At 65.3% G+C, this 16,138-nt stretch overlaps 1 protein-coding gene and 1 long non-coding RNA gene across 3 annotated transcripts; one reads left to right on the top strand and one right to left on the bottom strand.

The window, feature by feature from the left end:
* Positions 1 to 246: 246 nt before the first annotated feature.
* Positions 247 to 11,364, bottom strand: METRNL (meteorin like, glial cell differentiation regulator). Of its 2 annotated transcripts, none has more exons than XM_072782133.1 (4): positions 11,150 to 11,364; positions 5,845 to 6,230; positions 1,387 to 1,446; positions 247 to 691 (listed from the first exon to the last, which is right to left on the bottom strand). In XM_072782133.1, exons 1-4 carry the CDS (start codon positions 11,347 to 11,349, stop codon positions 375 to 377), a joined length of 963 nt encoding a protein of 320 aa, XP_072638234.1. In that variant the 5' UTR covers positions 11,350 to 11,364; the 3' UTR covers positions 247 to 374. The 2 variants fall into 2 exon arrangements, with proteins under 2 accessions (XP_072638234.1, XP_072638235.1); XM_072782134.1 differs by lacking the exon at positions 11,150 to 11,364 and adding an exon at positions 8,982 to 10,335.
* Positions 11,365 to 11,785: 421 nt separating this feature from the next.
* LOC140607365 (uncharacterized) lies at positions 11,786 to 16,138 on the top strand. The gene is made up of 4 exons (XR_012009435.1): positions 11,786 to 13,583; positions 14,043 to 14,273; positions 14,423 to 15,901; positions 16,084 to 16,138. It is a non-coding gene; the product is annotated as an uncharacterized lncRNA (long non-coding RNA).

Genomic DNA, 16,138 nt, shown 5'->3' with positions numbered 1-16,138 from the left:
AACGGAAACAGTGTAGCCCCTGAGAGATCATGGGTCGCAAAGCCCATTCTTTGAAACACAAAACAGAAACTAAGTATTTGGCTCCGTGAATTTCTGTCGTAGGGAACAGCTCGGAATGGCCCTGGCTCCAGGCGTCCTGTGCAGCCACGGCCTGGGTGGCCCCCGACGCTGCGCCCAACGTGATGACCTCAGGGGCTTGTGGGAAATAGCACTAAACGGCTCACGAGGCATTTTAAGACACCAGAGTTTGTTTCCTATGGACGTTTCTTTTTAAAAAAACAAAAAATATAATAACTTAGTTTGCATTTTACAACATTTCCCACCAGCCGGGGAGTCCTTGGCCGGGCCCGGGCCCCACCCGCCGGGGCGGCCCCTCAGTCCTTGCCCATCTCGCAGGGGTTCAGGCCCCTCTCCTCGGCGTCCTGGTACATCCTCTGGAAGTCCTTGAAGCGTGGGGCGCAGCCAAGGCGGGCCTCCCCAAAGTGCATGTGGCCGGTGAAGAGGAACTCGCCGCGCCCGGGCCTCACGCCGCACTCCAGCAGCGTGGCCACCCGCCCCCGCCAGCCGCCGCCCTCCGGGGCCGGCCGGAACACCCTGCTCTTCTGCCGGTAGAGGCGGCTCACGCGCAGGTGGATGGCCGACTCCTGCTGCTCCGGCACGTGCGTGACGTTCTGGATGGAGCCTCGGACGACTGCGGGGCAAGGAGACGGGGTCAGTGGGTCGCCAGGGGCAAGTGCGCCAGGGCTGGCCCTGACCCCGCACTCCAGGACCCTGGTACGGGGAATAGCCCACGCGCGTGAGGCCGCCTGGGGACTGTCCCTGGCTCGGTCCGGGTTACAGCCCTGGGACGGGGGCAACGAGGGAAGGGACCATGCCCTGCGCCGGTTCCAGTCAGGACGGGACAAGTAACCGCGGCAAATGCACGACACCTGGGGCAGCTCCACGTCCAGTGGGGCCGGAGCAGAGGGGGCAGGAGCTGCTGAGCAGGCCCGGGACACACGCAGGCCCACAGCCAGGACCCGGCTGGTGCCCAGAACGGCCCTCGGGGCTGGGGGCGCTCAGCGCCGGTCCAGCCCCAGCGTCGTGAGCCCCTGCCCCCCCAGGCCAGGGCCCCCGCTGTACTGCCCACGGGGACCCGATGAGGACGGGCTCGGGTGCGGCGAGCGTCAGTGCCTGGAGGGCAGTGCTCCGCGGCTGCCCCAGCAGGATGCCCACCCTCTCCGAGCTTCCATTCGCGTCCCCCCCACCCCGGTAGACAAACGTCACTCGGCTGCGGTTTCCTGTAACTATGACAACGGGGAGCAGAGCGCCCCCAAGGGTCCTCGGCAGGCTCCTCCCCCAGCTCCCCGCCCCCCGGAAGGTCTCCCAGGCCACGTGAGGACTCACCGAAGTCGCTGGTGCAGACGGCCAGCAGCACCTCCGCGTCACTGCAAGGGCGGCAGGGGGCTGCGGGGAGAGAGGAGGGGGAGGGGGTGTGAGCAGAGACCCCATCCACGATCGCCGGTCCCGCGGGAGCCATGACCTGGGGAGTGGCACGGGCAGGGTGGCCCCGAGGAAGAGCGGCTCGCGGGCGCAGCGGGCGGGGGACCCTCGCGTAAACCACTCCTGCGCTGTCACCAGCGGGAAAGCAGCCCCGCGGGTCCCGACCCCAGCCCGGCAGATGCCGCCTTTGCTCCTTCTACACGCGACACCCCAAGTGCGGAGCCCGCCCAGGCCACAGCTGCCGTGTGGGGGAGCAGGGCCGCTGAAGCCGCGGGCGCCCAGGGAGGGCACACCTGCCCGCAGAGGCTGTGGGCTCCTGCAGACCTGCCTGCAAATAGCGTCCCGGGCAAGGCCGCCGCCCAGTGAGGCCGGCTTCCTCCTCTCCCGCCTGTGACCTGCTGCCCCGGCCTGGCCCTCACCCCACCCTTCACCCCCACTTCCTCCAGAGGCTGCGGGGAGGCGGAGCCCAGGCCCCGGCCACTCTGCCCCCAGACCAGGCGCCTCTGACCCAGCCAGCCTGCGCTTGGGACACCACTGTATGTGGCCTTCAAGGCCTCTGACTCCGGACGCGGCGGCCACAGGGCCTGGCACCGGGGCAGGTGAGCTGAAGCCTCGCGGGAGTGCGGCCGTTCGCTCTCGATGCCCGTGGCTTTGGCGCTCGCCGGGCCCAGCTGACCCTGTCCACACGCTGACCGGTTGCCCGCATGAGCCCTGACCGGGCGAGCCGTCCAGGGGCCCAGAGAGGCCTCCCGACGCCCGGGTCCCGGGGGGTGGACGGGACTTTCTGAGCGCTTGTTGTCCTGCCCCCGGCGGGGTGGATGTGGCTCGGGAGGGCCCGGCTCGCCGGCCGCCCACCACAGCTGCTCCCACCGGGTGGTCGGGAACTGGGGGACGCTGCAGCACGAGCATGACCCGTGGGACGCGTCCAGCCCGCCCACAGGCCCGGGCACCCGCCCGCCCAGCCCCAAATCCCGAGGACTGCTGCCCACCTGGGCACTATGGCTCTGTGCTCCCAGCCTCAGGCCTCTTCAAAAAGAGGGTGACCCACGGGGCATCCCCTACGCCACACGGTGGGGAGTGAGGAGGCCGCGCACGCAGCCCCGCAGGGGGCAGAGGTGCCCAGCTCCGCTCAGAGGCAGCAGGGCCAGGGACACGCAGCAGACGTGAGACCTCCCAGCGTCACCGGTGCTCCTGGCGTCCCACGAGCCCTCGCCCGGGATGAGGAGCCACGGCAGGCCCTGGGGCCGGGCCACGCAGCGCCCCAAGGGGTGTCAGCACACCACTGCACCCTCTCCGTGGACACAGGCCCCGGGACCTCGGCCGACCGCCAAGGGCAAAGTAGCCGGTCGCGGGCGCCGCAGGGTGGCGGCCGGGGTTCTGTGGCCCCCAGAACCTCTGCCAGGAGCTCCACGAGCCACCACGGCCGAGCTAACAAGGTGCCGCCCTGGGGTCTCCCCTCGTCGTTGTGGGTTTTACAAAGCGCAGGTCGCCTCCTTGGAAAATCCAAGAGAAGCAATCTGGAAACGATTATCAATCAGAGCTGGGCTCGTAAAGGCTGTGGAATGTGCTGGTTTCGGGCGCTTCGAATCTCATTCCCTGGCGGGGGAAGACGCGGAGGGGGTGGCCAATGGGCCGGCTGGGACCCCGCTTCCTCCGGAGGAGGGGGCTGAGGTGTGGACGTCTCAGGAGGGTCCCCCTGGAATGCGCACGGAATGAGCTTAAGAAAATAGGTCATGGCGGTGACCAGGGGTTGCTGTGGGGACCAGGGAGGCCGGCAGTGCCAGGGAAGGGGGCGTGCAGCACCCCTCGCGTCCGGCCCTGGCAGGGGAGAGGCTGGGCTGGCGGCGGGGCTGCCCGGGTCCGGATGCCCGGTGGACACAGTTTCCAAGGGGAACGTGCATGGGGACGCCTGCCAGGGCAGCCGGTGACAGGTGGCGGGCGCAGCGCTGCTGGGGGACGCGGGGAACACCCCCAGACCGGGCCGGGGCGAGCTGAGGCACCCGCTGGTGTGGCCCCAGGATGGCCCCATGGCCCGGCCGCTGCCCCAGGGAGGACGCAGGGGGAGGCCACTCCCTTCCACCCCAAAACGCCCCTAGCTGCGCCAGATGACAAATAATCACCCAGTAATTACGGGGCCAGAGAACCCAGGGCAGGACACGAAGTGATCCGTAGAAAAAAAAAATTTCAGTTCTCCCTCCTTTTCTGTCTCCGGGACATAATGGGGCTTCTTTCACTGGTGAACGTGGCTGCTCACCCCCCGCCCTCCAGACCCACCCCCAAACCTAGCCGGGGGCCCCCACCTGCCCACCCCGTGGGCATCCCTGCCCCTGCTCATCCAACGCAGCTGTAAGGGAGGGGCCCGTCCTCCACCTCACGGGCTCCAGGAACCTGCGTAGACCCCAGACCCCAAACCGTGGATGTGGCTGCCCCAGGCGACCCAGGGAGCAGGAGGCCGGTCTGCGCCCCTACAACCAGGCAGGGCCCCCCGGCCATCCGCCCCTGGCCCCTGGACAGCGCAGGCTCCTGGTGGTGCGGGGACCCAGGGGGTCCTGGGGTGCGGGTCCCACCGCCCGCGGTGTGATGGCTACACCCCGAGCCCCGGCCCCCCGCCCCTGGCCTGCGCCCGGGGAGCGGCTGCCTCTCCCAGGCAAGTGCACGAAGGTGACAGCCCTCACGACAGTCCCGGCGGCAGCGCCCGGGCTCACACGCGTCCCCCCCGGGGAGCGTCTCCGTCCTCAGCACAAACTAGATGCTATGAGTCAGCGGGAGGCAGGCGGCCCCTCCACCCGGGGCCCGACGCCCGACGTCCCAGCCCCGGCCCATCCCGGGCGCTCCCCCCGCGGGCACCACAGCCGCCAGATGGCTGGTGCGGACATTCCACATTACGTGCCCATTCCTCGGGCATTAAGGGCTTAGGGGCCGCCCCCGATGAAAGCAGGCAGCCCGGGGCACCGGTGGCCGCAGGCCCTGCCCCCCTCGGAGGAACGTCCCTCCCGTCCCCCCTCGGCCGGCTGCCCCTACTCAGAGACACCGAATGTGGTGACTCAGTTTCTCAGGTTTTGTTGTTATTGTGACTTTATCTCTAGGAGCCCCCCCCCCGGCTCTCCCACCCACCCCATAGCTGGGGACCAACAGAAAGACTCTCCAGGTGAGAATTTCATTCAGATCCTGACAAATACAGCAGCTTTCATGCCACCGTCCTGAGCAGGGGTCCTGGCCGGGCCCCTGGCCTGGGGGAGCGGGGGGGCAGCTGACACATGGGGGGGTCAGGGTCCCACCTGGACAGTCAGGCAGGTGGGGGATCAGGGTCCCACCTGGACAGTCAGGCACGTGGGGGGGGGTCAAGGTCCCACCTGGACAGTCAGGTGTGGGGGGGTCACGGTTCAGCCTAGACAACCCCGCAGCCAAGTTCTCTAACAGACCAGTTTACTCAGAGACTAAAAGTCGTGAAGACAGATCGGAGCCATGAGCAATAAAACGTGGACTCACTTTCAGGGGGAGAGTCTGCATTTCAAATCCTAGCAGATTGTTTTGCTCCAATCAGATCTCTAATTTACTGAAAGGTGGAGATGAGAGCGCACTTGGGGACCCCGGGGGTCTCTGCGGTGGCGCCCTCACCCGCGAGGCCGGCTCAGCTTCGTACTGGGGCCACCCCAGGCTCTGTGGGGTGTCGGCAAGGCCCCGCCTGCCCATCCCCCCTGGGTCACCTGGGCAGTGGCCTTCCTGGAGCCAAGCTCACCCCGCCCCCCTGCTTCCAGCCAGCTTCGGAGTTGACACGGATGGTGTCCCCGCACACCCGGGCCTGTGAGGTCGTTTGTGCCTGGGAGCGAGAGCAGGATGCCTGGCCTGGCGTCTGACGACAAGGACTTCTGCCTGCGCAGGTCTGCGGCACGGGGGGCAGGACCGATGCCACGTGAGGGCTGAGGCCACCCCTCCTCCTCCATCCCTGCCTCTGGTGCTGCTCAGTGAGCAACACCACGCTCCGCACAGGGCCCTGCAAAGCCTGCCTCCAAACAAAACCTGACGGACCATCTACAGCCGACCCACAGCCCCAGGCGCACACGGCCCCTCCAGCACGGGACCCCCGGGGGGCCCTGCAGAGGAGGAGGCTCCCCAAGGGCCACTCACGGGGCCCACAGCCCCGCTCCCGGCAGCTTGCTGGTGTCTCTGCTCCACGTGGGGTCGCCCTGATGACACGCACCCACAAAACGCCTCCGGAACCCAGGACCCGCGCTCCCAGCACAGGAGCACCAGGAGCCGGGACGGTAGCCAGTCCAGGGTGTGCTTGTCCCTGCCGACCACTGGGCGCATCCGAACCCCACGGTGCCCACAGCCGCCCCCACCCCGGGGTGCGCCACCCACCTGACAGGGTGTGCAGGTCCGACTCCGCGTGCCGGCTGGTCAGCTCGTACTGGAAGCCCGTGGTCCTCCTGCTGATGTCCTGCTGGGGCGCGGCCTCCACGAAGAGGCCGCCCTGCTCGAAGCCGAAGCAGCGCACCTGGCCCGGCCCGCGGTCCCCGTCCCGCACCAGCAGCTTCAGTTCTCCAGTTTTTTCCAAATAAATATTGGCCCCCGAGGAGTCCTTGAGGGGCTTGATGCACAGAGTCAGGTGCCGAGAAGGCGGGAAGGTGTTGGGCCGCACGTTGACGATGAGAGCCCCCGTCGGGTACATCCACTCCACGGAGCCCGCGGAGCAGCGCAGGTACACCTGCTCCACCTCCTTCCTGTGGGCCTCGTGCGTCAGCCCGCTGCAGAGGGGACACGCGTCAGCCAGGGCCACCGCCCCACCTGAGGTCAGCCCCCGCCCCCCCGGTGGCCTAGGTCCCCGCACCACCCCTCACCCGCCTGCAGGCTGCGGCCCCCTCTGCCAGCCCCCTGCCCGGTCCCCGCACCCGGACCCCGCACCTGGACCCTGCGCCCAGCCCCCTGCGCCCGGATGCCATGGCCAGACCCCACCGGCGGGCCCATCCCAGGAGGTCATGGGGAGATGGCTGTGAGCGCGTCGGCAAGTGGGCCTCAGCCCCTCTCAACACCTGCTGGCCTGCAGCTCGGGGGGCGCCCGGGTGCCTGAGCGCCCTGCATCACGGAGCCAAGGACCCCGGAAGGGGGATCTTCTAGAATGGGAACGAGGGCACCGATCCCGGTTCCAGGAGCGAGGGCAGATGCCCTTGGCCCAGAGAGTAGCTTTTAAACCAATTATGGGGCAGCCCGGGTGGCTCAGCGGTTTAGCACCGCCTTCGGCCCAGGGTGTGACCCTGGGGTCCCGGAATCGAGTCCAGCGTCGGGCTCCCTGCGTGGAGCCTGCTTCTCCCTCTGCCTGTCTCTGCCTCTCTCTGTGTGTCTCTCATGAATAAATAAATAAAATCTCAAAAAAATAAATAAACCAATTATGAACGAAAGCAATTTGAGGGGCGGTGCATTGCTGGCGAGTGTTGCCCTCAGCACCTCACAGACTAGCGTGTTTGTGTTTTCCCTGAAATGATGACCGGATGGCTTTTTCATTCATTTGCAAACCTTGAGGCACCGGGGAGGCTCAGCCGGTGAAGCATCCGCCTCCTGCTCTCTCCCACTCTCTCGCTCTCAAGTAAATAAAGTCTTAGAGAAAAAATAAATTTAATTAATTAATTTATTTGAGAGAGACAGAGCACAGCAGGGGGAGGAGCAGAGAGAGAGGGAGAAGCAGACGCCCCGGGGAGCAGGGGGCCAGATGCGGGGCTCTGTCCCAGGCCCCTGCGATCATGACCTGAGCCGAAGGCAGACCCTCCACCGACTGAGCCCCCCAGGTGCTCTCAGATAAATAAAAAATTTTAAATCCCCGAAGACCCTGCCATTGCCCGTTATTTTAAAAAATAAACTTGAATATCATCAAAATACAAGAGCAGGGCCGAGGCCCCGCACGGGAGAGACACACAGAGGACGCAGGGAGAAGCCACAGGAGAGACAAGCAGTGGACAGACAGCCCCGCTTCCCAAGGCGAGGCTTCGGAGGCCCAAGTCCATCTCCCTCCCAATAAAGGCCAAATAGGAAAAAGTGAGGCGTGCTACGCTCTGGGTGAAACAGGTCTGCAGTCAAGTCATTACGTGGTGTTTTCAAGACGTTGAAACCATCAAAAGCGTGAAAGATTCCCCAGCCCCCAGTCTGAACGTGAGTGTCCACCCGGGCAAACGGTGGCGTCATGCCCACCGGGTCGCCTGGCACCGCACCGGTGACTTCCACCCAGAGTTCTATTACATGAAATTTGGTTCTGATCAGATCTCGGACAGGTTCACCCACATTCTTGGGATTTTTATGTGCAATAAACAATGCTATACTCAGCGCCCTGGCCTGAGCGAGTTACCAGAAACCCTTTCTACGGAGGAGAAAACACGTAACATATGGTTTGCATTTACTGTTGGTGACTCATGCTCTGGGCTCTTAAAAACCTCACTTTTCATACGAGGGCCAGCTGCAGGCTGGGGCTGCACAGTCATCCTGCAGACCACATCAGAGGGAGGTGTCAAGGAGGTGACTCCCCTCCTAACCCCACTCCCCGCCCCCGCCCCCACGAGGCCCTGGGTCACTAGCAGCCAGCCCAGCCTCAGACGCCCACCAGGGCCGCACACGCAGGACACTTACAAATTACAGTCAAATAAAACTCACATAAGCTCATCTGACACATATGTGTGGATGAGCATAATTACAGTGTTGTGTGAAAAAATTAGACTAAATGGTGAGTGGTTGGCACAGATGACTATAATCAGCTCTGCTCTTAGGCAGCCAAAACAAACTTTATCATAGTGTCCCTCCTCTCCTGTCTCCAGCCTCCAGGGGCAGCTGGACACTTGCCCCGTGCCCAGACACCAACCCTCAATGCTGTCTCCCATAAAAACCATCCTGTCCGAGGCTCCACTTCCCTCTCTGGGGGAGGTGGGGGGAGGCCCCGGGGGCTCCAGGGGAAGGAAAGCTCATTCAGGAGGCTTTGGGTCCCTCTCACCAAGTCACCCTAATCCAAGCAGTGCGGGGGGGGGCTGGGGAGGTCGTGGGCAAGGGCAGAGGGAATGCTGGCGGGGACAGGTGGCCAAGCCATGGCTGCCCAGGGGGAAGCAGACCTGCGTCTGCGGGCTGGGCTGCTGCCCCCACCCGCACGTACCGCCCCGCACATCTTGCGGGGTACGCCTGGCTCCATTTATTCATAAGTCCTCGACTAAAAGAGGACCAGGAACAACATGGAGGTGGACGTACAAGAAATAAGGTGCCCGTTACGTCGCCCTTTCCCCAGTGTCCTCGCTGGCCCCCGGAGGAAGGTGTACGCCCGTCCCAGGGGCCACGGCCAGCCTGCGCTCCGCTCAGTCTCCCCTTGTGTTCCCCCGAAGCACTGAGACCAAGAGACCAGCGAGGCACTCGACACAGAGTGTTGGCGTGAAGGCCAGCAGCGTGTGCTGTGCAAGAGTGGGGTCAGCCTGGGGTCCCACCCACGGGGTCTTTATCGAAGTCGAGGACTCAGTCTGTCTAGTTCTTACCAGAAAATCTGGTCAAATCTCTCGCTTCGGTGTTCCAGCGCCACAGCAAACCCGAAAAAACTTCTGTTTGTGCAAAACTGCTGGCGGTGCAAAAATGTGCACATCTGTGACATCACTGAGGGTGGCATTTATGATTTTCACACAGCATGCAAGCAAGGGACACGCTTATCGGACAAAAATAAAAGAACTGCTTTCTGATGTGATGAAGCTGAAGAGAACAGAAAAATCTGCGGTTCTAGGCAGCCTCAGGGAGCTGAGAACACGGATTGCTCTCAGGTTATTTAAACTGGGTTCTGCGTTATTCAAAAAAAAAAAAAAGAGTTTGCAAGTGTCACTGCCCAGGTGGCCACACTGGGGGGGCCTTCACGGAAAGGACAGCAAATTCCAAATTGACACAGGACTCTCTGCAGGCTCACCTGCAGCAGCAGGAGGAAAGGATGAGCGCTTGTGCTCTAAAGTCAGGATTCCTGGGGAGTCTCCTGGGGGATCAAGAGAGACCCCGGAGGCTGCGGTAACTGGGTCAGTGTTCATTTCCCCGCCGAGCAGGAGGGCTGGCCCGGGTGTGATGGAGCCATGAGCCCTGCCCACGGCGGTGGGAAAGTTCATGGTCCATCTTTACAACCGCAGCCTCGTAAAGATCAGGGCGCTGTCCTGCCCCGGCACACAGGACACGGATTGCAAAACCTCCTGCTTCACTGCTTGGAAACACCCAGAAACGCATTTCGGCCTGTCGAGTGTGAGTAGACGGTGTCATAAAGAGCGACTCCCTTCCTATCGGGGGAGCAGAACCCGCCCAGCGTATCAGGACGCGCACCACCCTGTGCTGTCTTTAGAACAGCTCATAAAGAGTCATAAATGTTCTGGGGGTCAGCCGGCAAATCTGTGCACCCAGGCTCCTGCAGCAAGGACCTGTCGGCGGAGCTGCGAGGCGCATTGACAGCTGCCACAGCGGCAGCGAGTACGACGAAAGGGGGGCCCTGTCTTCCCTACGGATCCCATAGATCCCACAGCGGCAGCCTCTGCGGCCACTGTCTGCCCGCCTCTGGCTGTGGGCTGAGTGGGGACAGCCGGAGCAAGTCCAGGATCAGGGGTGTGCTGGCAACGGTGGAGAGAGAAGGGAGGCAGTCAGGCAAGCAGCTCCGCTTCTCCAGGTAGAAAAATGGATGCAGACACCCGCTTGCTCCAGGAGCTGGTGCCCTGCTCGAGCCCCGGGAGACGCATCCCGTCCGGGTGTATAGGCCTCCGAGGGCCTGGAAGGATGTCAGCTCCTGCTCTGGAAACTCGGGCTCCCTGTGTGGGGCTGGGCTTGTTTCCGACCCACTGAAGCAGGATGCCCTAGACCTCAGTTTGGGGGTGCACTGATTCATCCAGCAGAAGCTGCAAAGCACGGAGTTTAATTACTAGCGCGGGTGGGGGGGGGGGGGGAAGGGCAGCCCTGAAAGAGTGTGTCAGAGTCAGAGGCTCCTAGCCAGCGCTGTGCTGGCGCCAGGCTTCTCCGGGCCAGCCCTCCCCCAGAGCTCCGGCTCATGGCCCCAAGCTCCCTCCACCGCCGGGCTCCGCTGCCTGCAGGGAGGAGGAAGGCCACCGCGGCCGCCCGGGGCGCAGCACCCACGAGGAGGGGTGGAGGGTGCGGAGCGGTGAGCAGGGGAGCCGCGGGGCGGCCCCCACCTTCTCGGAAAGGCTGTCCTGGCTCCAAAGCGCCCCGTGATGGCCCAGCACGAGGAGCTGGGGGCCGGGCGGGCAGATGGGCAGCTCCCGCTGCAAACTCCCGGGCGCGAGCTGCCCGCGCGGGGCAGGGGGGAGGGGAGGGGGCGGCTCCCACCCGAGCTGAGCCTGCGCGCCCCGCGCCGCCCCCTGGTGACCTGCACCCCCTTCAGCTCGTGGCGCCTGAGCGGGTGCCCGCTGCGCGCGGGAGGGGGCGTGGGGGGGTCGCGGGCGGCGCGCGCTGCCAAGGGCGCCCTGACCTTCAGGCGGCCCGCGCGCAGCGGCCCCGCGCAGGTGTCCCCGGCCCCGCGCAGGTGTCCCCGGCCGCACGGCGGGGTGGGCGCACCTCCCCCGGGGTTCCTCGACGGGGCGCCCGGACGCCGCGGGCCCTTTTGTTCTAGGCCCGGGGGCGGGGCGGGGGCGGCCGGAGCCCCGGGACCGGGCGGGGGGGGGCGCGGACTCACCTCCCCTTCCAGCTGCACAGGTCGCTCGAGTACTGCGCGCCCGCGCCGCCCAGCAGCACCGCCAGCAGCGCGGCCAGCAGCAGCGGGGCCGCCGGGGCCGCCGGGGGCGCCGGGGGCGGCGGGGGGCCGGGGCCCGGGGCGGGGGGCCGCGCCCGCAGCTGCCCCGCGAGCCCCCGGGCCGCCCGCGCCGCGCCCCGCATGTCCGGCTCCGGCCTGGCCGCCGACCCCGCGTCCGCGCGCCGAGCAGACCCTGCGGGCGGGGCTCCCAGCCCGAGTCACGTCGTGCGCCCCCCGCGCGCCCCGCGCGGCCGCCCGCCCATCCCGCCCATCCCGGCCGCGCCGCTGCAGCCGCCGGACCCGCGCCCGGAGCTCCGCACGCGCCGCCGCCGCCCGAGCGTCTGAACCGGGCGAGCCCCGGGGCCGGGTCCCGGCTCAGCTGGGGGGCGGGGCCGCCTCTGGCCCCGCCCCGCCCCCGCCCCCGCCGGAGCCCCGCCCCCAGCGCGCGCTCCGAGCCCCGCGCCCTGCGTCCCTAAGGGGGCGGGGCCGGGGCGGGGCCGGGGCGGGGCCGGGGCGGGGGCGGGAGGGGAAGAGGCCCGCGGCCGCAGCAAGGCCGTGACCCCAGCGCGCAGACGGACCGGGAACGGCCACGGGGCCGCTGAGGGACCAGCCGGATTCCATCAGGGGTGCCCTGGGCATCGGGCCTCGCAGCGTCTGAGTGCGCCCTGCAGAGGCTCCGACTCCTGCGCGTCTGCGGGCCGCGTGGGCGGGGAGGCCCAGCTGCAGGTGCGGGCGCGGCTGCCTCACTGGTGAGCGCACCGTGGGCTCTGAGCACCCGCCCCTCGCTCCTGAGCCTCCCGAGCTCGCTGCCCCAGGTCATGAGTGTCGCTGGGCCACAGGTCCTGAGCATCCCAAGGGTCGCTGGGCCCAGATCCCAAGCACCACTGGGACCCCAGGTCCTGAGCCTCCCGAGTGTCACTGGCCCCAGGTCATGAGCATCCCAAGGGTCGCTGCCCCAGGTCATGAGTGTCACTGGGCCCCAGGTCCTGAGCATCCCAAGGGTCGCTGCCCCAGGTCATGAGTGTCGCTGGGCCCCAGGTCATGAGTGTCGCTGGGCCACAGGTCCTGAGCATCCCAAGGGTCGCTGGGCCCAGATCCCAAGCATCACTGGGACCCCAGGTCCTGAGCCTCCCGAGTGTCACTGGCCCCAGGTCGTGAGCATCCCAAGGGTCGCTGCCCCAGGTCATGAGTGTCACTGGGCCACAGGTCCTGAGCATCCCAAGGGTCGCTGCCCCAGGTCATGAGTGTCGCTGGGTCCCAGGTCATGAGCATTCCAAGGGTCGCTGCCCCAGGTCATGAGTGTCGCTGGGCCACAGGTCCTGAGCATCCCAACGGTCGCTGGGCCCAGATCCCAAGCATCACTGGGACCCCAGGTCCTGAGCCTCCCGAGCGTCACTGGCCCCAGGTCGTGAGCATTGCTGCCCCAGGTCGTGAGCATCGCTGCCGACCTCTGCTTGCTCGTCCCTGCAGTTTGGTCTCCTACCTGCTTCACTAACTTCTTGCTTGATTCTTCCTGGGGACCCTCTCGCACACTGTAGGATTTTAGCAGCATCCTGGCCCCTAGACTCTAGATGTCACTACCCCAGCCCCACCACCTCACAGGTTTGGCAACCCATACCATCTCCAGATATTGCCAAATGCCCCCTGCGTGCAAAACCTCCCACGGAGACCCTTGTTCTAGAAGGACCTCGCATGGTAAGTTGGTGAGCATAGTGTGCTGAGCATGCCTTCCTTCACCAGCGAGTCACTGGGGCCACCATGGGCCTAACATCCAGCAGGGGAGACAGGAGGAGCACAGGCGGCCCCAGCCCCTGGGGGAAGGTGTCCTCCTGGGGCTTGGGGCCGACACCGGGGCCGGGGCTGGGCCTGGCTGGAGGGTGGATGGCAGTCTCTCAGGTGTGCCATCCCACCTGCTCCTCATCCTGGAAGGGCCAAGGGGCTCTACCGGCAGAATGAGGGGCCATAGCGCTCTGTGTAGCCACCTCTGTGCTCACAAAAGCAGGCTTTCCTGCTGCCTAAAGCTCTCTGGTGTGGAGCTGAGCTCCGGAGCCCCGAACAGCATCAGGTGGTGGAGAACACTGACCTATCGTCGCATTTCTTCTCCAGCCGGGACACGTTTCAGGAGGAATGTCAAGTGACTGTGGGGAGGGGAGTGACCTCTTCCGCCTGTTGCTTTGCACATTGCACTCTTTGGTCAGAGAGTTAGAAATGTCACTGGTTGTAGGGATGGAATTGTCACCTCTGGTGAGGTCTCATCTGCAGGCGCCCACACAGCTGGAACTGAGAGCGGCCTGGTGAACCCGCAGGGCGGGCGGGGGCCCCGACCCCTTGAACGTGCTGACAGCCGAGGGATCCATTTGGAGAAGCCCTGGACTGGGTAGGTTCCGCCCCCCCGGGGTCCAGCCCAGTCGTGGAAGGGATGTCGCCCTGTGGCCCAGGGGCAGCTTGGAGGCTGAGGACTCCTGTACCCCTCCCCACAGCCGCTTTGCAGTGCCTGCCCCTTCCCTGCAGGTCCCCGGGTGCAGAAGTGCTATGAGAAGTGGGTGAAGTGAAACCACCACCCAGGGCCCCGGGGAGAGGAACCTGCAACCACCTCCTACCCACAGCCGTGTCCACGCGGCTCTGCAGCAACTCACACCCGAGTGCTGCCTGTGGTAAAGAGGCTGCCCCTTAAGGTCGTCGGGATCTGGGGAAGAGCAGGGGCTGCTCTAGGACCCCGTCATGTCACAAATGCCAAGACTGAGTGCTACCGGCCGGAGCGATGATTCACAAGGTTTCAGAAGCCCCTGGTGACCACGGGGCCAACGGGCAGAGGCCATCTCTGGTTCCGTCCTAGGTTCAAGCCCCCGCGACCTGGAGGACTGCCAAGCACCTGTGCCCAGGTCCGCTTCCCTAAAACTGGGCCACTGCAGCGGTGCATGCAGGACGCGCAGCTGTCAAGAGCCACAGAACTCATACAGGACTGGACAGTCACAGCCTCCCGTTGGAAGACTGCTGCATGAGCTCACCGATTGAGCAGCCGCGCAGCCAACGCGGTCTACTTGGTTTTTCTCATGAGCCTAAAACAGTAAGTCCACTCATTAAAAACAAGGGCTGAGGGACCCATTCTCACCTGGTGGTGTTCTTGGACGAGTCCAGCAGGATCCTGGGCAGGGCCTGGCCTTGCTGCTGTCAGACCTAAGGCGCTGTGACAGGCCCTCCCTCCTGGGGACACAGGTACCTCTGGATTCCTGAAGGTCTCTGAAGCAGGAATTTCCAGATTTCCCTCCTCCTGATGAGCCACCAGCCAGCCATGGGGTGAGGCCACAGCAGCAGAACAGGTTCCTAGGCCTTTGCCCAGCTCCTGGGGAGGTCTGTGCTTCAGCGAAGCTCAAGGCCTGCTGGGCACCTGTGTGCCTGGCACAGTGGGGCTGCTGACCCTCCTGACCCGGCAGTGAAATGTCCCCATAAATGGGTCCTCGGTGCCTGTGGTGTCAGGCTCTGAGGGGGCTTGTTAGGTTTGGGCCTGGGGTGGGCATGGCTGTCTGAGGCTGCCCAGTGACCAGCTGCCACACGCCACCTGCTAGGGCCTGGTCAAGGGCAAAGCAACCCCCATGGGATCGATTTTGAACCAGAAGGGTCCTTGCCAGCAGGCATGTGGGGTCTTCCTGGCAGTAAGGGCATCTTGGAATGTGCCCATCCTCAGATGGCTGGGGTCACGTCCCAGTGAGCATTTCTCCAGTTAAAACCAGCAGGAGGCCACAGCGGTACTGCCCCCCACGCACAGCTGGAAGGAGCTGGGCATCCTGGCATCCGGAGCAACACTTGGGGACTTCCCACACGCACTGTCCTCCAACAGCAGAGGGGGTGCGGAAGGTGCAGGACCCGGACCTGCTGGAGTCACAAAGACGAGGAGGGACTTTGCGGAGGGACACTGCCTGCCCCCCGCCACCCCCAGGTGACAGCAGCCAAGGGGCCAGGTGCCTTCCACGGGCTCTGTCATGGGAGCAGCGGTGCCAGCAGCCCCAGCACAACTCAGCAGGTGGACACTGTGGGGAGGGCAGGATGCTCGCCCAGGGGGCCACCCGCCCCACCCCATGGTCCACGCCGGAGAGTGTGGGGAGGGACAAGGCTGTGGCCCAAGGTCAGGCCAGCATCAAGCTTCACTGGTCACGTGTCTTCATCAAAAAACGTCTACCAGGTGCCACCTGGCCTCGTTTGTACGATGCGTTCCCGGGCTGCAGCCCCTGCGCAGGGCGGGCCTCGGGAGGCAGACCCACGGCACCGGGCAGCGGCCGTCAGGGCACCCGCATGTCCTGGGACGGGCGCAGGACACGGCCCCGCCCGCTCGGGGTCACACGGGCCGTGGGGCCAGGTCTGTTTCGGTTGAGTCTGGGTGACTAGGAAAGTGGCTGGTGCCTCGATTCTCAGGGCAACCTCAGCTTCGAGCCTCATCCCTGGTGGGTGACCGAAGCCTGGCCCCGCAGGCCCGACTCAGGCCGCGTGGGGCCTGTCTCCCCAGCGTGCTCCCCGAGGACGAGCCCGCGTAGGCGCTTTTATTCCCTGCCCAGGCCTAAGGTTATCGGGCATGCATTGGCGGTCGCTCCTGTCATCTGAACCTGCTCACCCAAGAGTCAGCCGCCCCCGGAACCAGACACTCCCGGAAAATGTCAGGACCCGGCCCATCCCCCTCCGCGCCTTGCCCCCTGTCACCCGGTAAGAAGTGCAGGCGCCCCTGCCCGGGGAGGCTCCCGCGTGGGCCCATGCCTTCCCGCTCGGCGCCCTGGCCTCGGAGTCACTGCTGTCACACTGCTTCCCCTCCGAGGTCATTTTTGCTGACCTTCTCATAGGGACGTAATTACCGTAATTGTGGTCAAATGCTTGTGATTTATGTTTAGCAACTGCGGCAGCCACATGTAATTAGACGTGAACCGAGCGAGCCAGCTCCACCCG

The sequence above is a fragment of the Canis lupus genome, chromosome 16 (assembly GCF_048164855.1).
Source record: "Canis lupus baileyi chromosome 16, mCanLup2.hap1, whole genome shotgun sequence".
Classification (NCBI taxonomy): domain Eukaryota; kingdom Metazoa; phylum Chordata; class Mammalia; order Carnivora; family Canidae; genus Canis; species Canis lupus.
The sequence above is the reverse complement of the archived record's forward strand: the minus strand, read 5'-3'. Positions and strand labels throughout refer to the sequence as shown.